The 24,788-nt window shown below is 36.3% G+C and overlaps 1 protein-coding gene across 1 annotated transcript; it reads left to right on the top strand.

The window, feature by feature from the left end:
• Positions 1-5,474: 5,474 nt before the first annotated feature.
• LOC138343090 (uncharacterized) lies at positions 5,475-5,921 on the top strand. Its single transcript, XM_069294684.1, has one exon. The coding sequence runs from the start codon at positions 5,475-5,477 to the stop codon at positions 5,919-5,921; it is 447 nt and encodes a 148-aa protein (XP_069150785.1).
• The last annotated feature ends 18,867 nt before the right edge of the window (positions 5,922-24,788 follow it).

Raw genomic sequence — 24,788 nt, 5'->3', positions numbered from 1 at the left:
TTCTGAGAGTGAGTGTTGAGAACTAATCCTTATACTCAAACTGAAATCATTGTGTAAAAAATGAGGTTGTTCTTTTGAATTGAGGACACTAGTTGCAAATACCGAAAATATTAGCACCTCGGTGAGAAATCAAAGATGATAGGTGTCAGTGCGTGGTGAGTCTATATCATGGTCCGGTTCCACATAATTCAAGCCTAATAGTGATAACATGCATAAACATGATGAGAATGATCGGGATTGATAGCCAAATGATTGCGAAAGCTAAAATATGGATACTCTTATACAAAGATTTTATAGTGTGTCATAGTGTGTCGCTTGAGGACAAACGACGAATTTAAGTTGAGGGTGTTGATGTACCATGGTTTCATAGTAATTTTAATGCTTTTTCCTTAAGTTTAGTGTGTGTCCAAAAACCTTTTTGTATTAATTTTTATGTAAGTTTCTCCTTATTTGTAGGAAATTTATCCAGAGATGAACGCGGAAGTTTTTGAGCAAGAAATGCAGAAGAGACCACCTACGGATCTTATGACGGTCTGTCGAGTCTGTGACGGTCAATAGGTGGCGTCGTAGTGAGGAGAGAAGCTGCTAAAGGAAGATGGGAAAGTCTGACCTAGTGAGGGGTTATGGAAGTCCATGACGAACCGTCATAGCCACGGCGGTCCGTCCTGCTTGTTCGTCGTAATGATCAGAGAGTAGTCCTTGTACCCAAATTCCAAAAAGTTAAAGTATGATGGAACAGAGAACCTCGACGGACCATCGTGCTTGGAACGGTCCGTCATACCTGTTTGTTGAGGGTAACGAAGAAAGCAACAGAAGAATTTGTGAAGTATGGGACGAAGAAGGCCATGACGGCCCGTCGTGACCACTACGGTCCGTCACGAGGTCCGTCAACTCAGACGCATTTGGACATATTTTCAGTAATTAGAGTCCTTCATTTATTAAGTTTTAGTTTTTATTATAAACAGTTTGAAAAACCTTGTTTTTTGGGTTAGACTTTTCATGAGACTGTTAGACTTTTCGATAATTTTTAGTTCTGTTGTTCAACTATTGAAGAATTAATTTCAGTAATTGATACACTTTTTCTGGAATTTATTGTTGGTGTTTTTGTTTATTAAACAAGTGAATTTTTGGATTTTATTTTTTCTCTTTAAAATAGTGCATGAATTCTTATATTAAATATATGAATAGTATAATTATGACCATGGGTAACTAAATACCATAACTAGGGTTGCAGGAATCATGGGTGAATAATGAGGTAAAATCTAACTGAAATAGCAATTCTAGAATAATGTCTTGCATGTATTGATAATTCTTTCGTTTAGAAGTCTTTTTAACGGATGGCAAATGTTAGAACTCGCCTTAGCGCTACTTGTCAGACCAAGGAGGTAGATAATAGGAAAAGAATTATCAAGATAGATTTAATGTACACTATCTAATAGGCTAGTGTCGGTTGGTACGAGGTAATAACTTAGTCAAATATCGAATACAATGCTTAATATGAGGAAAAGGTAAGGGTTAGTATAGCAACACACGTAGCCGAACCAAGGTGCGGAGTGAAATTTTCTAGATGCCGGAATAAGGATTTAGAGATACATAACTTATCACTTTACATGCAAGATACTAGGAAAGAATTGTTATAGTTAGAATTATCTAGTAAGGAACCTATGGGGAATACTTAAGCCCTAGTTACTTTTATTAATTGATTAAGCTCCGAGATTTGAATCTGTTAGTTGTTTACTTTAATTTAGTTAATTATTTTCGTTAATTTAGAAATAAAAACCCTTTTTTGTCTTTTGTTTTATAAGGAAATAGTTGACTAAATAAAAGTAATAATAGAATAAAGTTAAGTCTAAACTATTTTCCTCGTGGGATCGATCCCAACCTCATTAGTTGGGTTCTTTACTTGATACGACCATTTTACTTCTTATTTGAGTAGTAAGTTTGACCATATTAGGTTCCTTATAGGATTCTCAGAGGACTTGGAGGAGGAGTGTCGGGCTACGATACTCCATGACAACATAGACTTGTCCAAGCTTATGGTGCATGTCCAGCAAGTTAAGGACAACAGGATGAGAAAGAGAGCCCATGAGGTTAGGAGGCCTAAACCTTTTTACAAAGCAGGTCCCAGCAGTTGTGGGGTCAGGAGCACTTTTAGAGTTCGTGATTAGCCTAGATTTATGAAGGGGAATCAGAGATTAGGCAACTCTAACTCTTATAGGAGTATAGCACCCAGAGGAGGCATACCCAACCGAAGAAGGGAAATGGAGGTGGTGTGCAACATCCTAGAAAGGAATGTGGCAAGTGTGGATGTATTCAGAGTAAGGAGTGAAGAATAGGCACAAATGCCTGCTTCTATTGTAGGAATACCGAACATATGGTCAGGGTTTGTCCATAGAATAGGGGTCAGGATGGAGGTAATACTCCGCCTAGGCCTAATCCCCAGAATGCCGCTGCAGCCGAGCCTCCTAAGAGGAACATATTCTACACCTTGAAAGGTAGGGAGGAGCAAGAGAAGTATGCTGATGTGGTCACAGGTATACTTCAAAGTTTTCTCAACCTCTTGTTATGCTTTACTTAGTCCAGGGTGTACGCTTTCTTTTGTGACTCCCTTGATTTCTCTTACTTTCGAAACACTACCTGAGGTTTTTATAATCCTATCGTAGTTAGTATTCCCTTAGGAGAAAATGTAAGAGTTGATAGGGTTCATAAAGACTGCCCAATAGTAGTATGAGGTAAGACTTTGTGTGAAGACCTTGTCGTGTTAACCATGAATGACTTCGCTATTATAATTGGTATGAACTAGCTCCATAAATATTATGCCTTCATGGATTGCCATAGTAGGGTTGTGAGATTTTGTTTCCCTCATGATGTAGAGCTTGTATGGAGGGGTACAATTTGAGTCGTTCAAGTCCCTTGATTTCTGACCTAAAAGCTAATAAAATGATGTCCAAGGGATTGTTATGCCATCTTGTGAGTGTCAATGATCTAGATCATGATTTTTCTTCCATAGACTCTCTACCTGTAGTGAGTGACTTCCGAGATGTTTTCCCCGATGATTTGCTTGGAGTCTGACCCCCTCGAGAGATTGATTTTGGTATCGGCATAGATCCCGACACCAAACCAATTTCAATTCCTCTGTACAAAATGGCTCTAGTTGAACTCAAAGAGTTAAAGCTGTAGTTAAAAGATCTCATTGATAAGGGTTTCATCCAACCGAGCATATCCCCTTGGGGCACTCCAGTGCTGTTTGTAAGAATGAAAGATGGGACCCTTAGGATGTGTATCGATTATGGTCAGCTCAACAAAGTCACTACAAAGAACAAGTATCCACTTCTCAGAATAGATGACTTATTCGATCAACTCCAAGGGTCTAGTTTCTTCTCAAAGATTGATCTTCGTTTTGGGCATCATCGGCTTAGGGTTAGGGATGAATATATACCAAAGACAGCCTTTCCTACCCTTTATGGTCATTATGAGTTCCTAGTCTTGTCATTTAATCTCACAAATGCCCCTGCTATATTTATGGACCTCATGAACCGAGTTTTCCATGAATATCTTGATTCTTTCGTCATAGTATTCATTGATGACATCCACATCTACTCTAACACCAAGGAAGAGCATGAACAACATATGAGACTAACCTTGAAGGTACTTAGACAACAACAGTTGTATGCCAAATTCAGCAAGTGTGAATTTTGTCTTAGATCAGTGACTTTTATGGGTCATGTTGTGTCCGATCAGGGTGTGGATGTGGACCCCAAAAAGACTGAGGCTGTAAAGAACTTGCCAAGACTTCTTACTTCCATCAATATCTGTAGCTTTCTGTTATTGGAAGGTTACTACTGTAAGTTCGTGGAGGGATTTTCTTCCATTGCTGCCCCACTTACAGCTTTGACTAAGAACATAGCCATGTTTGAATTGGAGGAGACTTGTGAGAAGTGTTTCCAGGAGCTCAAAGATAAACTCACTTCAGCCCTAGTGCTTACGTTGCCTATATGTGGTGAGAGTTACACTATTTATTGTGATGCATCTAGGGTGGGTTTGGGTTGTGTTCTTATGCAGGCTGGTAAGGTTATAACCTATATGTCGAGATAACTCAAGGTTCATGAGAAGAATTATCCCACTTATGACCTGGAGTTGGCCTCTATGTTGTTTTCATTGAAGCTGTGGAGGCATTACTTGTACGGGGTGCATGTGTATGTGTTCACAGACCAAAATAGTCTCCAGTACATGTTCACGCAGATGGAGTTGAACCTACGACAGCGGAGATGGTTGGAGCTATTGAAGGACTATGACATGAGAGTCCACTATCATCCAGGGAATGAAAATATTCTAGCTGATGCTTTGAGAAGGTTGAGCATGGGGAGTAAAACCCACGTTGATGATTAGAAGAAGGAGTTAGTGAAGGATGTACACAGACTGTCCAGAATTGGGTGCGGGTGATTGACTCTACTAGTGGGGGTGTTTCATTTCATCCTAGTTCTTAATCATCCTTGGTAGTTGAAGTCAAGAAGGGTCGGCATCTTGATCCTGTGTTGATGGAGTGTAAGGACTCAGTGATGGTAAAGATGAATGAGTCCTTTGCTTTAGGAGGTGACGAGATACTTAGGTACCAAGACAGCCGGTATGTACTAGATATGGATGATTTGCGGACCAAGATAGTTGACGAAGCCCATGGTTCCAGGTATTCGATACATTCAGGTTCCACCAAGATGTATCATGACCTCAGGAGATCTATTGGTGGGATTGCATGAAGAAGGACATTGTTGAGTATATGGCCAGGTATCCGAATTATCGTAGGTTAAGGTGGAGCACCTTAAGATTGGTGGTCTCACTCAGATGATTGAGGTTCTGACTTGGAAGTGGGAGTCCAGTAACATTGACTTCATGGTTGGTCTTCCGAGGACTAGGAGACAACATGACTCCATATGGGTTATTGTGAACAGGAAGACTAAGTCTGCCCACTTTATCCATGTGAAGTAAAATTACAAAGCCGAGGATTATGTGAGACTCTACATTGATGAGATTGTGAGGTGCATGGTATTTCTTTCTCTATCATATCAAATTGAGGAGCTTTGTTCACTTTGCATTTCTGGAGATTTTTCCAGAAGACCTTAGGCACGCAGGTAAAAATCGATACCTCTTTTCATTTTAAGACAAATGGGAAGGAAGAGCGTACCATTCAGACATTGGAGGACATATTGAGTGCGTGTGTGATCGACTTTTGGGGTAGTTGGGACGACCATCTACCATTGATAGAGTTTTTGTATAATAACAGCTATAACTTCAGCATTGGGATGACACCGTTTGAGGCACATTATGGTAGGAGGTGTAGGTCTCCAGTTGGGTGGTATCAAGTTGTAAATTCATCCATTTTGGGTCCAGAGATCATTCATGAGATGTTAGAGAAGGTCAGGGTGATTAGGGACAGGTTGGCTACTGCTTAAAGTTGGCAGAAGTCTTATGTAGATAATATGAAGTGGCCCTTAAAGTTTGATGTAGGTGACAAGGTCTACTTGAAGATATCACCCATTAAGGGGGTGATGAGGTTTGGCAGGAAGGGGAAGTTGAGTCCAAGGTATGTTGGGCCATACGAGATTTTACACCGTGTAGGTGAGGTGTCCTATGAGTTGGCGTTGCAAACGGAGCTAGCTTCTATTCATCCAGTCATTCATGTCTATATGTTAAAGAAGTGCCTTGGTGATCCAGCATTGATTCTGCGTGTTGAATGTTTGGGGGTTGATGAAGACTTGTCTTATGAAGAGGTTCCTGTTGAGATTTTAGACCGACAGGTGAAGCGGCTGAGAAACAAAGAGGTTGCCATAGTGAAGTTGTTGTGGAGAAACAATCTTGTTAAGGGTTCTACGTGGGAGTCCGAGGCTTATATGAGATCCCACCATCCTCATCTTTTTAGCTCTTAAGGTTAAACTTTTAATCTTAAGTCTAAGTTTCCTTGTGTCCTCTATTCTTTGTTGCTATTGCTTGACTTTGTATAGTACTTATGTTATGATATGAGTGGCATCGTGCTAGATAATTAGAAGTGTCATTCTGGGACGAATGTTCCTAAGGGGGGGGGGATAATGTAACAATCCAAAAATAACTATGCGAAGTAATGCCTAAACGTACCTAGAATGCCTAGACTAAACCGGTTTCACATGACTTGATGCACTGGAACCAAACCTCAAAACCTATGCATCACCCAAGCCAACCAACTTGTTCAGTTAGTTGAGCTAGGCAAGGTTGGGTCAAGACATGTTGGGCACCCGACTATTAAGATTTACCCGGATGAGTCTTAACCGGACTTGAAAGGGATAATCTTAGGTGTGGAGGGTCTAGGGGTAAAATGATCTTTTCCAGCTAAGGGTAGTATCATAATTACCCTAAGGATTTACTTAATTAATGTATTTTAGTGGACGGTTCGGGTTTGATCGACCCAAATTGACCCATTCGCGAGAAGAGCTTCACCATGGTTTGATCCTTGGTGGAAGCAATATTAAATCATATTTAATTATCGGATTTAAGTCGGGGCATAACTGTTATTTCACTTAACCTTAAAAAAATTGGATTTTTAATTAAATAACAAGGAGTTCTAGTTTGACTAAGTCTTCACCTAAAACTTCTACTCCTAAGCTACTCTCACGTCTAAACCCCCACTATTACTTTCACGTTCCATTATCAGTAAAAGAAAACAAAAAAAAAATTCAAAAGTTCATCACACTTGAAGAACTTGAACGCTAAAGATCAAAACAAAAATTAGTCTAAAAACAAAAAGCAAAAGCAAAGTTATTAATGGGATTGTGTTTGAGGTTTCGTGGTGAAGCTTTGGTTCGTGGGAGTTGGTAGTGTGTTGGAAATGTTTGAAGTAGGTGTTGAACGACGAAAAGGTATGGGTTTTGTTCCTCTTGGTACCTTTCCCAAGAAACCTCTAAGATTCAGTCTATTCTAATCCAAAGACTAGGAATGTTTCCCCGTTTCATGTCCCTGTCACTATCTCCCATCGATTGTTGTAGGTTGGGTATGTTTGCTGGTAGAAATTAGGGATGCAACATTTTTTTGTGATGATTATGTTCATGTATGTATGTTCCGATTTATGTGACTAATAAATATTTCTTTCTGAAACTATGTGATATGTATATGTGTGCATTGTATATGCCGTGACTCTTGGTCTCAGATTGAATTGTGAAAAAGGCATGTTAAATCCTTGTATTTTACGTGCAAATATTTGTAAAAATTGTGATGTTCATATGAGGTGTGATGTCGCTGAATTGGGTGAAAACTCTTGGCTAAATGTAACTACGAAAATGCACCTAATATTGTAGGAAATGTTCCATGAATTATCCCAAAATCTAACATATAAAATGTTAAGAAAATGGACTGGAAAACATGATCATTTCTAAAATTTTAGTTTCGGTTATGCAACTTAAAGAATTTGAGTTTCAAAAATCGTTTTAAAATATGTGAGGTAATCAGGTATTGAACCAATTAAAGAAAAATATTAAATGAGGTTGTGAGGGATTGATCCCACATCCTCTCAGTCAAAAATAGAAAAGTCAAGGAGAGAAAAGAAATAAAAGAAATGTAGGCGTTGGGATTCGATCTCGGGTCCCAAAGCTGAAATTTTAAATCAAAATATAATATAAGACTAAGTGTTGCTCAAGGGGTTCGAAATCGAGTTCTCTTGCTTAATTCCGTATTGATACATAAATCTTACGTGAGCAAAATTCTTCCTATAGGAATCGAACTTGAGACCTTGGCATACTTACAAGATGCATAAGTCTTGTACCATATAATCTTGGGTAAGTACAAGTCACTTAGACGAATCATGAACGAAGCCACATGGCTTGTACGTATGGGTTCATAAGTCCAGTGTATGTTTAAAAGTATGCGAACCTCTGATGTATATGATGAAATTATGTGACCCAAGGATGGTTAAGTAAGATTGTGAAACACACTAAAAGGCCAAGTGCATTGGCATATGCAAAATGAACATTCACTTAATGGGGTGAATAATTATGAAGAGCTAATATGCTAAAGTTAATTAATGTGATGACAACATGATAAGAGGCTAATATAAAAGACTAGACCAATCTCAAATGAGCCTAATAAGTGTTACCAAAACCGTACTGATATATGAGAGTGTAAAACTAATAAAGAGACCAGTCTCTAAGAAACACTCTAATGAAAGTATTAAGATTAATGCACGCTTAAAACTAATGATGAGATGAAAAATCATCTAATGAGAAATGATGTCGTCATGCTAGAAGCCAACTTCTATAATGTATGAGATGAATGTAATGGAACTTTATGCTCAGCACCGATAGGCTAGCTATGAGTCGTGATTCCTTCTTTCGATAAGGCAGAGGTTCGTATAAATCTCATGAAATGAGACCGTCCATTTAGACGGGTATGTGTCTCCTTATATCTCCTAGTCTTTGAACCTATGCTGCCAACATAGGGTTCTAACAGGGTTCATTTCCCTATATACGCTAGCATGTTTTATATTCAATTTGGCCAGTGATTCCACCTTTTTTCTGTGTGGGGTAGACACTAAATTTCATGAATCTCACATGATCTATATCGGTTAAAGTTAAAGTTCCAAAGAAAGAATGAGGCCAGCCTCATGTAATGCACATAATGAAATGAATGATACCAAAGGTGTTTCGATAGGATAATCAAGAGGTAAACTAGACTCAAGTAATGACACTAGGTCATTCTTGGTCATTGCACAGTGAACTCGATAAGAGTCCTAATCAACATCCTAGGTATATAAATGAATGAAAATGAAATATGTACGAATGAATGAAGCAGGCTTTGTGTTTGCTAAAGAAGGCTCCTTAGTTGAGGTCCCATCTGTTGAGCCCTCATTTGGGAAGTCCTAATGTCAAGTCCGTGATTCCAAGGTTTCACGGCATATGAACGGAAGATATGTGATATATATGTGCTAAATGAAATTTGTTATGTGTTGTGTGCAATATGAAAAGAATGATGATATATGTTACTCTCTTAGCATGACTTTCCTAATCTAATTTGACAAGTCCAATTGACTTGGTTTTCCATAACTGATATTGTTAGGAGAGAGCTCTTCTTAATCATGCATGTCCTTGGTGTGTACTAACATACACCCATACTTAGTACAAGTGTGGACTAATTCCATGCAATTCTTTAATTTTAGGTACAGGTGCATGTGGATGCTAGAGTTTACTAGACTATGTTGTAGCTATCCGGACGTGGAGCATTCATACGGATTTGGTAGGCCCTCATGCTTTCGAGGATGCTTATCTCTTATATTCTAGCATAGACGTAGACATGAGCTAGTTGAGGATGTTCCACCAGTGTTTCTATCTTACTTATTTACATATATTGTATTGGTGCCATTTTGGCAACTTTATATTAATGCAGTTATGAACTATTTTCTTCATTTGAATATCTTATTATTCGATGGTTTTTGTGAGCTGATGTGATATAATGAAATTCTTACAATGAAGTCTATGTATACTTCAAAGCAAACAAAAGTTTTAAAGTTTCCACTAAAATTAACCTATACAATGTAATGATGACGTATGTAGGCTTGTCTACGACCCTGGACGTGGCTGACACTTGAACACCATTGCTGGCCCAAGCAAGCCGTTGCCCTGAATTTCTCAACTTAGCGAAATACTTAAACACTAGAGAAATAACTGAAGAGAATTACTTTTAAATAATGTTTTGCCAAAATGCCAACTAAAGCGTTATTGTTTACAAGATATATGAAAAGACTAAGAACTAACACAATCTGCCTATGAAGCCTCTAAATTACATATGGATGTTGGGATAGGACCCCCAATCATCATAAAAACTTAAAACTGAAAGAAAATAAATGAAAGGTAAACATGTCCCCCCAAATGGAAGGAGGCTAACAAACTATGTTTGAGCTGCTTAGTGGATCAACGGTGTTCCGAATTCCAATACTAGTTACCTCTGTTAGCATCATGATACAATTTAGGACAACTTGCATCAATGCATTGAATGTACGAGTATGCAAATGTGAATGTTAACCAATAACTTAAGCTTGAAATGGATTAAGAAGGAACACTTACCTTGGCTCTACCCAAATCATGAATAACTAACTCATTTCATTTTATGGCAGTTTAAAGGCATGTGTGATATAAAGAAAATCTATTTAAAACATGGTTTTCAACTCTGTATCTGCAAAGACAAAATTGACTCTCAGATCTATATTAAAATACAAAATAATCTGATTTAACTCATAATCTTAATAATAAAAAAAATCATATCATGCTTCATCTAACAATCTCCTCGTGCAATGCATGAATGAAGTCTCATACCCCCATTCATACTAAGAAGAGCCTCTTGAGGAACCATGCAACTACTATTGTGGGAGTTTCTCTAACCGACAACCATCACTTAATAGGTATAGTGATGATATAGAATTTTACCACACGCTTCCTAGGAGCAACCTAACCTTGTCATGGTATTGGACTTGAACAACCTAATGGATCCATTAGTAAACTGTAAAAATGATTCATCTAAAAAGTTAACCCTTTTCTACCGAAGACGGCTACATGGTTTACATGGAGACTTGAGGTCATCTGAAACTCGCATCCCCACATCAGTGCTCAATACTACTCGCAAAAATATATAGTCCCTTATGTTATTAAAACATATTTATTCTCTTATTTGAGATTAATTCTCAAAGCATAGCTTTAAAATTTCTCTTGGAAATCATAGTTTCGCTACTTGCTTCATTTTATAAAGCTATATATCTTTTCTTAAAACTTGCCGGAAGGCTCATTAGAAAATTTAGCTACCTTACTTGGTCAAATGTGAAAACATTTTTAAATATCTTTGGGGATATTTAATCCCCCTATACTTTTGAAGAAAAGAGAACTTTAACTTAACTCTTAACTCTTTACTCTTTACTTTTTACTTAGATTGAAACTTGAGCCTTGAAAAAAAAATCTTCGGAAAATACTTAGTTCTTATATATTTCTTTAAAGGATGCACTTAAACTTTTTAGGGAATTTATAATTTCCTTATTCTTATTTTAAGCAAAAGACTTCAACTTTAACTCTTTTGTTAACTCGAAACTTGTGCCTTAAATGAAGTTAAAACATTTGGATAAGACTCTTGGAACTTTAAGAAACCTTACTTTGTTTTACTTATTAAACTTTAGACTTATCTCTTAGCTTCTTAGACTTTCATCTTAACTCTCCTTGAATTGTATTATTGATTCAAGGTTCATGATCTAATGTTTATGGATGATTTCATGATATTCAGATGTACCTTAGAGTGTTGGAATTAACTAGTAAATGTGGTTACATCATAGGGAATGAATGAGGTGAACTAGCATCTTTGGATCTTTGAGAGGCATGGGGCGCCTTACCCCAAACTTGAGAGGCCAAGTTAGGGCACTCTGGCTGGCGTGCTACCCCAAGGCCCTACGGATAGAGACCGTCCTGTTGGGGGTATGGGAGGAGAGGTGCCCCAAGTCCTTAGGATAACTAATAAACTCAATACCCTATATATTAGACCTAAAAAACAACCCAAAAACACAAATCAATCAGCTAAAACATACTAAAACTTTAACCAACAAGAATTTAAGCATTGTTCTTCAAGTGTTACAATGTTCATCATTCAATCTATTTATACTTCGCTGAATTAAACAAATTGGTATGTGGGTGAACTAACCCAAAAAATAGAGATCTCACATTCATTTTTAGGTATCGCCCCCGACGAATTCCACAAGCTGAACTTCGATAATCTTAAACGTTCTTGCTTTCTTTTCTCCTTTATCCTCTTTTCTCCTCTTCTTTTCTCTTCTCTCAAAACCCTAACTTGTTTTCTAAAAACATGAACTAAATAAAATCAATTTATACCCCAATTTATTATCCAAAATAGAAATAAAATAATTGGGTAAAGAAAAGACAACTTTTCCCTTCCTAAATAAGGATTGGATTATCCTTAATCTAACAACCCAACTTCCAAAAGATATATCTAACTCATACAAAATCAAAATCGCACAAACTCAAGAGAATTAGAAAGATGTCTCTATGGGATTTCCACCCATATCAAGAAATTCCTCTAACTCATCTTAAGCTACAAGCTATGGGCATTTGAAGTTGCCCAAAAACTCATTTCCTAACTTAAGAAAATTTCCATATTTTAGTTCTTCCCAAAACTTACTATTTCAACAGCTAAGCTTCTTCCTAGTTATTTCTATTTGCGAGATATTACATATATTAGGGTTTCCTTGGGTTTGTCTTGCTACTATAGGGGGTTTGTAGAATGTTTCTCATCTATTTCACCCCTTTTGACCAAGTTGACTTATGTTTGAAGCTTTTGAGAAAAGCTTTCAAGAATTGAAAAAGTGGTTGACTAGTGCCCAGTGTTGGCCTTACCAGTGCATTGTGATGCATCTAGAGTCGGTTTGATTTATGTATTAATGTAGAATGACAAAGTTATAGCTTAGGCCTCTAGACAGTATTTCATGAGAAGAATTATTCAACCCATGACTTAGAGTTTGCTATGGTAGTTTTTTCTTTGAATATATGGCATCATTACTTGTATGGTGTCCATGTTGATGTATTCACTGATCACAAGAGCCTATAATATGTGTCATTCCAGAAAGAACTTAATCTAAAAAAGGAGGTGGTTAGAATATCTCAAGGAGGACATGAGTAATCTTTACCACCTAGCTAAGGAAAATGTTGTTGTTGATGTCTTAAACAGGTTGTCTATGGGTAGTACCACCTATGTTGAGTAAGAAAATAGAGAGTTATCAAAACATCTGCGTAGACTTGCATGCCTAGAAGTCAGACTAATGGATTTCACAGAAGGAGGAATAGTGATGATGAATGCGAATGAGTCACCATTAGTGTTAGAAGTAAAAGGCATCAAAAACCAAGGTTCCATTTTGTTTGAATTGAAGGCAAATGTTCATAAGCAAAAAGTAATGGCTTTTGAACAATGGGGAGATGGTGTATTAAGATATCAAGGTATATTGTATGTACCAATTGTAGATGGATTCTAAGAGAGGATCATGGAGCAAGCTCATAGCTCCAGATATTCCACTCATCCGGGTTCCACAAATATGTATCGTGACTTGAAAGAGGTTTATTGGCGCATTAGCATGAAGAAGGTCATTACTAAACTTGTTCCTAAGTGTCCAAATTGCCAACAAGTTAAAGTAGAGCAACAAAGGTCCGATGGTTTGACTCAGAATATAGAACTTCTAAAATTGAAGTAGGAGATGATTAATATAGATTTCATCATAATTTTACCAATGTCTCGAAGACAGCACGTGTCACGACTGGAATCTATACCCCAGACAAGACCGGCGTCGTTGACCTCTTAGAGGTCGCAAAAAAACCTACATACATCATTCTTACTTCATCTATGTTATTTTTAGAGGAAAATATAAACTTTCTGTTTTCTTATTTCATGTTAAACATATATAACTTAACATCATAGCCGTTCACAAATCAACCATCTAATATAGAGATAATCAAATGAAAGAAACAGTTCATAATAGCAATACACATATTTTTGCCAAAACGGCACCAATATAAAGTCTGAAATGAAAGTGGAAAGAAACACTAGTGGAACATTCTACACTAGCTAAATCCTACATCTAATATAGATAATAATGTTAGACATCCTCAACAGCATGAGGTCCTACCAAGTCTGCATGAAAGCTCCACGTCCAGATAGCTGCATTGTTAACCTGTAAGCTCTAGCGTCCACCTGTGCCTGAACCTAAAAATATAGAGTTTTATAGAATTAGTACACACTTGTACTAATTATAGGTTTATGTAAGCACACACCAAGGACATGCATGAGTAAGAATAGATCTTTCCTAATAACAAGATTATGGAGAGTCAAGTCTGTGCATTCGCCAAATTGGGATTAAGAAAGTTAGTGAGATTTCCAAATTTGGATTAGCAAAGTGAGTGAGATTTCCAAATTTGTATTAGGAAAGTCATACCATGGGAGTAACATGCATCATCATACTTATCATATTGCACACAACACATAACATCTTGCACATAGCATATAACATATTGCATATAGCACATAACATTTTTCATATCATTCATTCATATGCCATGAGACCTTTGAATCATGGACTTGACATCAAGACTTCCAAAAATGAGCGCTCAAAATATGGGACCTCAACTAGGGAGCCTTCTTTAGCAAATACAGAGTCTACTTCATTCATTCATACGTACTTCTTTTCATTTCATTCATAGGCTAGTGTGAACACCATCTATACCTAGGATGTAGTTTAAGAATTTCATCGGGTTCGTTGTGCGATGATCAAGAATGACCTAGTGTCATTACTTGAGTCTAGCTCAACTCTTGATTATCCTATCCTAACACCTTTGGATCATTCATTTCATTATGTGCATCATTTGAGGCTGGACTCATTCATTCATTGGGAACTTTAACTTTAACTAACATAGATCATGTGGGCATCATGAAATCCAGTGTCTCCCCCACACCGAAAAGAGGTGGAATCACTGGAAAAGGTGACCCAAAACAAGCTAGCGTACATCGGAATTGAACCCCGCCAGATTCGTATATTAGCAGTATAGGTTTGAAGAGTAGGAGATATAAGAAGACTAATACCCGGCAATGCCGGACAGTCTCTTCTCATAAGAGTTACGTGAACCTTCTCACTTCCCGAAAGAAGACATCACCGCTCATAGCTAGTCTATCAGTGCTCAGGGTAAAGTTCCATAACATTTAACTCATACGTCATGGAAGTTGTCTTCTAGTATGAGGACATTATAGATCAATATATGATTTCTCATCTCATCATTAGTATTAAGTGTGTAAATATCAATACTTTCATTACAGTGTTCATAGAGACTGATCTCTTCAATAACTTCACACTCTCATAGGTGAGTACATTTTGGTAACATTTACTTAGGCTCATTTGAGATTGCTCTCGTCTTTTACATTAGCCTCATGTCAGGTTGTCACCACATTCATTTATGTTAGCACATTTGCTCTTCATAATTACTCACTCCATTTTAGGTGAATGTTCATTTCATCACATGTCAATGCACTTGGCCATTTAGTGTGTTTCACACTCCTACTTAACCCTTCTAGGGTTTCATCATTTCATTGTTTACTTCATCATTTCTTTGTTCATTTGATTGTTCATTTCATCATGTGCTGCATTTTACACTCTTATTTAAACCTTCTAGGGTTACATCATTTCATTACATATATGCTAGACTTATGGGTCTATACATACAAACCAAGAGGCTATATTCATCGTTCATTTAAGTGATTCATATCTTCCTAAGATTATGTGGTACAAGACTTACGCATCTTTTATGTATGCTAAGATCTCGATTTCGATCTAAGTAGGTAGCATTAATATATAATTCACGTATGGCTTATGTATCAATAAGGAATTAGGGCATGGGAACCCGGTTTCAAATCCCTTGGACAATACTTTACATTTTTCTTTTTATTTAATTTCAGTTTACATGACATTGGGACCCTAGATCGAGCCCCAACATCAACATTTCCTTTTTATTTCTATTCTTTAAAATTTCTCTTTCTTGGCCGAGGGGTTGTGGGTTCGAACCCCCACAACCCCTTTTATATATTTTTTTTTATTTTGCTTGACTATATCGACTTGACAATGAGGTTGTGGGATAAAATCCGCACAACCTCTCTTTATTTTTCTTTTAATTTGCCTCTACTGCCTAGAGGTCGTGGGTTCAATTCCCATGCCTCACATTTCTAATATTTTCATTTTCTCTTAACTCTCCTTTATAGGCTTGAGGTCGTGGGTTCAATCCCCACGCCTCACATTTCTTTCTTTTCATTTTCTCTTACTCTCCTCTCATGCCTTGAGGTCGTGGGTTCAATTCCCACGCCTTACATTTATTTTCTTTTCATTTTTCTTCGAGTTCTAATTGAGGGGTTGTGGGTTTGAATCCCACTCCTCTCAATTCTTAATTTCATATTCTAATTTCCATGGAGGAGTATCCAAGTTTGACCCCCCCTCATCCTCATTTCTTTATTCACCTTTTTAGTGCTTTTCATGGGTGAGGTCGCGGGTTCGATTCCTAATGACCTCACCTTATTTATCCTCATTTAAAATTTCAGATTTGTTCATCAATTTCTTCAACATTTACACGTGAATTCATAGGGAAAATTTGTAGATCATTTAATACGTTCTCAGGTGCATTTTTCATGGATTCGTTTATCCAAGATATTATCACTCAAATAAGCCACATTTAAACTCATATAAACATCAGGAATTACATAGTCATTTGTACATGAAATACAACCACAACATCACATTTTTGAAGCCTTAACCCAAGGCACATTGATACGGTTCACATAATTTTGGAAAAACATCAACATAAGTCACATAATTTCGAACATACATATAAACACATAATCATCACGGAAACATGTTTCATCCCTAGTTTTCTACCAGAAAACATAACCAAACTATGATTCAATGGGAGCTAGTAAAAGGGACATGCAATGGGGAACAACCCTAGTTTTTGGAATAGATTCGTCTGAACCTTAGGTGTGTCTTGGGAAAGGGACCAAGAGAGAAGAGAACCCATACCTTTTTTATGTTAAACCCTCGACTTTTTGCCCAAAAAGCTTCACCCAAGATCACGTCCAAGTCCCCTCAATGTCAACACCACTCGATGGACAACCTTCATTTGCCTAACGTGTGATTAACATTTGTTTTATTGTGATTTTGGGTGAGTTATTCAAGTGTGAAGAACTTGGTTATCGTGAATGAGAGTAATAGAAACGTGAGAGAGAGAAGAGCGTGGGAGAGAAGTGTTAATTAAGGGTTTTTATTAGGAAAGTGAGAGGACTTTCCAAATTTGGATTAGTAAAGTCATGACATGGGAGTAACATTCATCATCATACTTATCATATTGCACACAACACATAACATCTTACACATAGCACATAACATATTGCATATAACATATAACATTTTTCATATCATTCGTTCATATTCCATGAGACCTTGGAATCATTGACTTGGCATTAATAATTCCCAAAATGAGGGCTCAACATATGGGACCTTAACTAGGGAGCCTTCTTTAGCTAACACAGAGTCTGGTTCATTCATTCATACGTATTTCATTTCATTTCATTCATAGGCTAGTGTGAACACCTGCTATACCTAAGATGTAGTTTAAGATTTTCATCGGGTTTGGTGTGGCAATGATCAAGAATGAACTAGTTTCATTACTTGAGTATAGCTCACCTCTTGATTATCCTATCCTAAAAACTTTGGTATAATTCATTTCATTATGTGCATCATTTGAGGCTGTCCTCATTCATTCATTGTGAACTTTAACTTTAATAGACATAGATCATGTGAGCATCATGAAATCCTGTGTATCCCCCACACCGAAAAGAGGTGGAATCACTGGCCAAATTAACCCAAAATAAGCTATCGAACATGGGCATTGAACCCCGCCACATCACTATATTGGCAGTATAGGTTCGAAGACTAGGAGATATAAGGAGACCCATACCCGGCATTCCGGACAGTCTCATCTCATGAGACTTGAGTAGCCATTTTGTCTCTTTGAATGCTTTCTGTAGAGAAATTTTTAAGATTTTTCATATGTTCTTTATTTGAGGTTGTTTCTAAAGTATACGTCTTATGCTGAGTAAGTAAGTCACGCCAGGGGTTCACTTCGGACCAGCAGTGATCTTCAATTACAAATCCCACTCGAGGTGTAAACTAGGGGAATGAACTGAGATAATCTCAAATCCTCAATATGGTTTTGTGGAAGAAGATTAACTTTATCTCAACAATAAAATTATAACAGAATTTACTAAAAAAATGCATTTTGAAGGGAGTTTACTTTCATTTATAAAAGGTCAAGTACTACAAGATTCATATTTTTGTATATTAAATATGAAATGTTATTATTTTAGTTCAATAACCTAACATGCCTATTATGATTGCATTTTGAAAATTATTATATAAAATTTCTTATGATTAATTGTTCATGAAATTTTAAATCATTGCGGTTAAATAAGTTTGATTTATTCAAAGTGAGAATATTTGGCTAGACAAACACGTGTCCATTGTAGGACAAGTTTCATGCAAACCGACAGTATAACTGTAATGTGGTTGGTTCAATGTTAGTTGAGAAGTTTGTTGACACAGAAACAATTTACACAGCAGTTGACATACGGGGAGACATTAAATAAACACAGGAAATTTTATTAACATACATGCAAGCATGGAGAGGGAAAGAAAACGCAGTCAAGGCATTGAGAGGTAACCCTCTAGAATCATATGGGAAAATACCAATGTAATTTATATATTGGAAATAACATATCCAGGCACTATTGTAAGACCCCTAAATGAGTTAGGGTATGTAGAGCCTCACATGTGCCTAAAAGATTTTTATCATGGTAATTAAGCATTTTCAAGTATGCCTGATTGATTTGAAGTGAGCTGGAAATCCAAAGTCAAGGGATGACCAAGACGTTCGATGACTAGTCACCAAAGGGGCCATATGTGTTTTTATGAGCTTTAATTCTTTTCATTGTATTATGAAGTCGTTATATGATTAATAATGATGTTTAGAGGAAGTATATTGAGTTTCATTAATTTTAGAGGTCAAACATCTAATAACGTCCAAGGCATTCGAAAATTAGCCCTTGAGAGTGCATGTGTGTGTCTTGAACGTGCCTAGCATGTTTGAAGGTGTTTCATGTAATTGTTTTTGGGTGAAACTGATATGTAAGGTCCATTACATGTGAAGGTATATATATACGTTGTAAACATCCGGGTACGACTCCCCAAAGGCCCCGCAAAAAGCCCTAGAGAAGGGCCCAAAGGTTATCGAGACACTGCCTTGACAGTGTCAATTGACTGAGCCAAGTGACACCTCATCTGTTGAATGACGCCCCGTTGATGAAGGGTCATCGTTCAGGAATTATCATAAGTATTTGTATAATTGTTCAAATGTTGCCTTTGTTTATATGTGTGAAATTTCATGATTGTTTTATATGGATTGGAGTCTTATGTATAAGCTTGGTCGTTAAAGTAATAGTAGAATGATTGTCCTTGTAGGTTTATGATGTGGGTTTGATTGACCTGGAAGTTACCTTACTCTAATGTGGAAAAAAAGAAAAAGGCTTATGGCTAAGTCTCCTCTATTATTTCCCCAAAGGTTGTATGACCTTGGAGTATATTATATTGTATAAAACCCTTATGTGGTTGGGTAGTATGACCTAACTTGATGATTAAAGGAAAATATTTTTTCTAAGATGGTAAGGTTTAGAATGACATGGTGTTCCTGTGTTCTCTTACTTTAATTCCTTCTAAAGTTGTAATACACTTTTAAGTGATGAAAATGAAGGTTGTTAAGTTAAGTTTCTCTTGAGTTTGGGTTAATTTTCTCTTAATTGGTTTTACCCTATGTGGGGGATGGTGATGTGAGTAGTAAGGTTGTCGATATTTCTACCTTGCTCTCCTATTCTTAATTGATCTAGAAACTAATGAATTCTTGGTAAGTTTGTTAATGATAGAAGTCTTGTCTAAACTATGAATGGCATGGCCTCTATATGTTTGGTATGTCTTGATTGACACTATCTTAAGAATATCTTGAGGACTTAAGTACTTCAAAAGAAATTTTGATTAAATTCATGGTTTTCTTATGTTGATTGTGCATCTTGAAATACTAGTCGTGCATTTGACTTCATGAGATAAGGTAAGAAGCATGTTTGAAGTTACTTATAATATGTGGTGTTTATGCCATTAATTAAAAATTTGAGTCTCTTGAAAACTATGTGACTTCTATGATTTTGAAAGCATGATTGTAGGCTCACTTTTGAAAGGTTAAGGCATGTCTAGCTATTGTCCTTGTGTTCGCCTATAAATTTTAAAACTTTCCCTAAATAATGTATGTTTATGAAAGCTAGTGTTATGCTAGAAATTGAAATTTTGTGAAATGACTTCACATTGTTGTGGTGTGTGTGGTGTAATTTACCATTTTGGCTTCACTAGGAAGGATGTTTGAGCATGCCATGTTTCTAAGTTAAGAAATCTCATTTTACAGTAAAGTTGACCTTTGTGCACTGGCTTGGGTATGAACTCATGAGACATGTAGGTGTGTTAAGGAGAAGTAGATTCCTCCGTAAAAAATAACGAAGCATGGTATAGTTATGTATGTTCCCACGGCATTATGCATAACTAATAAGAATTCATTGTCAACATATCATACTGAAGTCTATGCGCGTTGAAGTATGAGTGCCTAATTGTTTCTTGAGTGTTATTGAATCTGCCTAAGTTTGACTTAAAGATGGTTGCATGATATACTCTTAATAAAATGAATCGTAAAGACTATCTTATGATTAGGAGAAGTATGTTCCTCTTGTGAACATGATAAGAGCCTGTGTTCGATGCAATAAAGAGTGAGTGAATAAAGGTTTTACTTGCTTATGTTGCATTGAGTTCTAAATGGTTTGAGGTTGTATTCCCTGTAATTTTGGTGCATTAACTTCTATATGATGATGTTATCAATGTGGTGATCTGCTCTATGATTCATTGAAGTCCCTGTTGTGATTAAATTGTTCAAAGTGTTTTTCGAGGACGAATGTTCCCAAGTGAGGGATATTGTAAGACCCCTAAAATGAGTTAGGGTATCTAGAGCCTCATATGTGCCTATAAGATTTTATCATGTTAATTAAGTTTTTTAAAAATATTCATGATTAATTTGAAGTGATTTCGAAGTGAAATGTCAAGGAACGACCAAGATGTTCGACGACTAGTCACCAAAGGGGCCATATAAGTTTTTATGAGCTTTCAAGTGTGTGATCTTCTTATGAAGTCCTTATATGAGTAATAATGATTTTTAGAGGAATTATGTTGAGTTTCATGAAATTTAAAGGTCAAATGTCCAAGAACGTCCAAGACATTTGAAAGTTAGCCCTTGAGACGTGCATGTGTGTGTCTTGAGTGTGCCAAGCATGTTTGAAGGTATTGCATATAATTGATTTGGGTGAAACTGATGTGAAAGGTCCTTTACATGTTTATATATATATATATATATATTTTTTTTGTTGGATACATCAAGGTACGACTCTCCAAGGGCTCCGCAAAAGGCCCTCAAGAATGGCCCAAAGGTTGTCAACACACTACCTCAATTCTCTAAGCCAAATGAAGCCTCGTCAGTTGACTGACGCCCAGTCGATTAGGGGGCCATCATTTAGGACTTATACTGGTGAAGGCTTAAGGAAATTGACAAGCCTCAGGCCCAAACGACGGCCAGCAGAACGGCCCGTCAATGGACCTACTAGGCGTCGATGGGTTCATCGATGCAGGTTGTGTCAAACTTTCATGCGACTTTTTTATTTAAGTAGTGAATGGTAAATTAATCGAACGTGCTAACCTGAGCCTACATGTTTTATTTGGTTATTTTTGGGTGTATTTAAGTGATATAAATGTGACAACCCCATTCCCAATTCAATTCACACAAATTAGACTTCCCTATAAAAATATTCTCTCTAGAACCTCCATTGAAGGTGAAGCTCACGAACAACTTGGAGCTTGGATTTCCATGGGTTCTTCATCAAGTTTTAGAGATTTTCTTCTACATTAAGGTATGGTGATCCTTCATCTCTAATTATCCTTCCATCTAAAGATATAATCTCATAATTTCAAAGACAAAATATGATCAAATTTCTTCTTCGTCAATCTAGCAATAGGTTCTTTCTCAAAACAGTTTTAAAGGATTACTAATAATGAATTGAATTTAACATGTTTATGGTAACGTGAATTTTAATCCAATTGCATGATGAACCCATGCTCCCTTCATAGTCTCGAGTTAGCCTATTTGTGGGCTTTATGATCTTGATTGTATATCGATTGAATTATGATACATTCTCATTTAATTACAAATATATACTTCCTATTATGTGTATTAATGATGAATTTTAGAAGAGTGATTTATGTGAATCAAGGTTTGATTAGCCTACGTTCTTCAATATTCAATGGATTCCTAATGTAGCTTGCTCACTGTCATCTCAAGTTTAAGGAAATTGTAGTAGGATCTCGTTTTGGTTATGATTTCTTTAACTAATGCCTTATAATAATGTTATTGATGAATTATGGGTATGAATCATTCATGATCAAAGTAAAGGAGTCTTTGTAAGGATTGATCTAGGTTCTTCTACCCTATAGATTGAATGTTATAATGTACATTATGTGATCTTAATTCTAGGGTAGACGAAGCATGAGTTAGACTTGATTATTATGTCTTTAGATACTTCCCTAGATTAATACTATTGATTAAATATGATTAATGAACCATGCAAATGAAATTGGTTAATGGTCTATGTTCTTCTACTTTCAAGTATATTGGTGATGCATTGTGCTAGTTTGTAGCATGGTCTTGTAGTAGTTTATGCATGACTTCGTATCTGATTATTTTACTTTAGATACTGACCTATACTTGAATTATTGATGAAACAGTAGTATCGATAAATGGTGATCAAAGGCGAAAGGATTGATAAGAAATGCTCTACTTCTCTACTTCTCTATATTATTGTTGATAGAATTGGCGTTGTATGGTATGGGCCACTTATGATAGTGGTGTTTAGTTTATTGCCAATATATATATATATATATATATATATATATATATATATATATGTAATGTGAACATAGCCTTGAAGGAAATTATAATATGAATGTGTGTTGGTGATGAATCATCCTATATGAAAGTTATCCCTAGTTTCGTATTCTATCTATGATCTAGTTAGTATGGCTAATGTTATGAGCATGTAAATGGTTATGTCAACTTTACATATATGTGCTGCCTATTATGAGGTCCTATAATGCTATATGTGAAGTAAAGTATATGTAGGTGCATAATGACTAGAGATTTTTGTAAAGATGTTGTAAGTCTTGAATAAATGTGTCTTATGTTATGTTATCTATTCTATTATGTGGTGTGATGTATCATTCAGTAGGATAACTTGCAAGGTGTGCTAGTATGGGAAAGGGTATGGGACATTATTTATGTATTGCACATGTGCACTTTGATAGAATAGTTCCTAGGTTGGTCTTCTAAGTACCTGCAGAAGATTGTATGAATATGACTTATATACTATTGTGCAAAGTATATGAAGTATGAATGTTAATAGTTTCTTGGTGTGTTTATATGAATGAAGTGCTCATATAGTTATACCCATAGACTTATGCATTGATATATGAACATGTGTGTCAATTATATGTTATTTCAAAGGTTTGCTCATGTATAAGTATATACACACACATGTATGATAATCTAGTTACTAAAGGGGATTTTAAAGGTTTTCTCAAGTGTACCCTAAACTAGTTAGGTGCTTACACATGCTATGTCCATGTGAAAGGGTTTCTCACATGATTTAGGTGGATGAACTCTCATCTACGACCTATGATCTAAGAATGTGAGTACATCACTCTCCTAAGACTAATTTTATAAGATAAATTTAGTAAAGGCTTTTTAATAAAAAGGGAACTTAGCTTAGCACCGAGTGAACTTGAAGATGAGGGGTGTCCCTTCCCATTGTAGGAAGGTAGGTCACCATAATCCTCATGAGATGGATAACTACAATGCCTCAATTGGCATTAAGAGGGTTTCCATAAGTGAATAATTATAATGCACCCATTTGGCATAAAGAGGGTTTTCACATGTACTTCCAAGTTCCATAACTATATATGCCACATAGGATCTACAAAATGATTCCACTAGTATGCTAGCATGTGTTAATGTTCTACCTTGGATAGGTAAGAACACCTTCCATTGGTATAGGGCTATTCAATAAAATTACATGTAAAACCCATGGTCTTAGTGTCGGTTAAGGCTATAGTTTCCCTGAAGTAAAATGGACAATGGAAGTAAAGTAAGGATCCTAACTAGGATAACCTAAGGGTAGTTGCTTAGTGTACGTGGCGTATGGGACTTGACCTATGCATTGCACAAGTGTCTTTTGAGGGAAGTCCTAGGAAGGTATTATAATGCATGTGTCTATATACATGTTCCTTATGAATGACTTTGTATTATTTGCCTACTTGTTTTGATAAAATGCAAAGTATGAGCCTATATGAAGTGGTTTTGTTTTATATGCATAATATTGGTCTAAATGACTACAGCATGAAAGTTTATTGAGATGAATGAAGTTGTCTTCACTTACTATGTTGATGTACGAATTGGATGTTAAGGCTTGTGGTATCATGATAGGTTTACTAAGTATCTGTGAGGTTATGGGCTTCACATGTACATGGCACTATTACACTTAGATTGGGATTGTGATTAAGTTCTCATAAGGTTATATTTCAATAGACATTAGTATGTGTGCAAAGTGAATAGAGTTCACTATATTGTCCCTATAGTCTTGACCTTAATGTGTCTATGATGTATTATACTTCTATGATGGTATGTATTGGCTTGTGTAGGTTGGATGTATGGCTTCCTTGTGGCCTTTAGGTGATAAATTGCACCAAGTGTCACTAGAGGGGTACTTGGGAGGCTAATGGGTTAAAGGAACAAGTTCACTTATAAGGGATAAATGTTCAATGTAAAGCATGAGGAGCTTACTGTAAAATGATTCAAAAATATCTTAAATGATTTGTATGATTTTATATTATGCTTGACTATGAAATATGCCTATATGAAGTATGTAAATGATATAATGATTGTTGTATAAAGGTTTTATGAAGATTTTCTCAAAATGCATGAAATATGATTTCAAGTGAAATGTCCCTTTTAAATGTA

Source organism: Solanum lycopersicum, chromosome 1, assembly GCF_036512215.1.
Source record: "Solanum lycopersicum chromosome 1, SLM_r2.1".
Lineage (NCBI taxonomy): Eukaryota > Viridiplantae > Streptophyta > Magnoliopsida > Solanales > Solanaceae > Solanum > Solanum lycopersicum.
This window is presented reverse-complemented; position numbering and strand designations above follow the sequence as displayed.

Excerpts from the sequence above, each read along its gene's own strand:
- LOC138343090 (XM_069294684.1), top strand. The coding sequence starts at position 5,475 with ATGAAGTGGCCCTTAAAGTTTGATGTAGGTGACAAGGTCTACTTGAAG.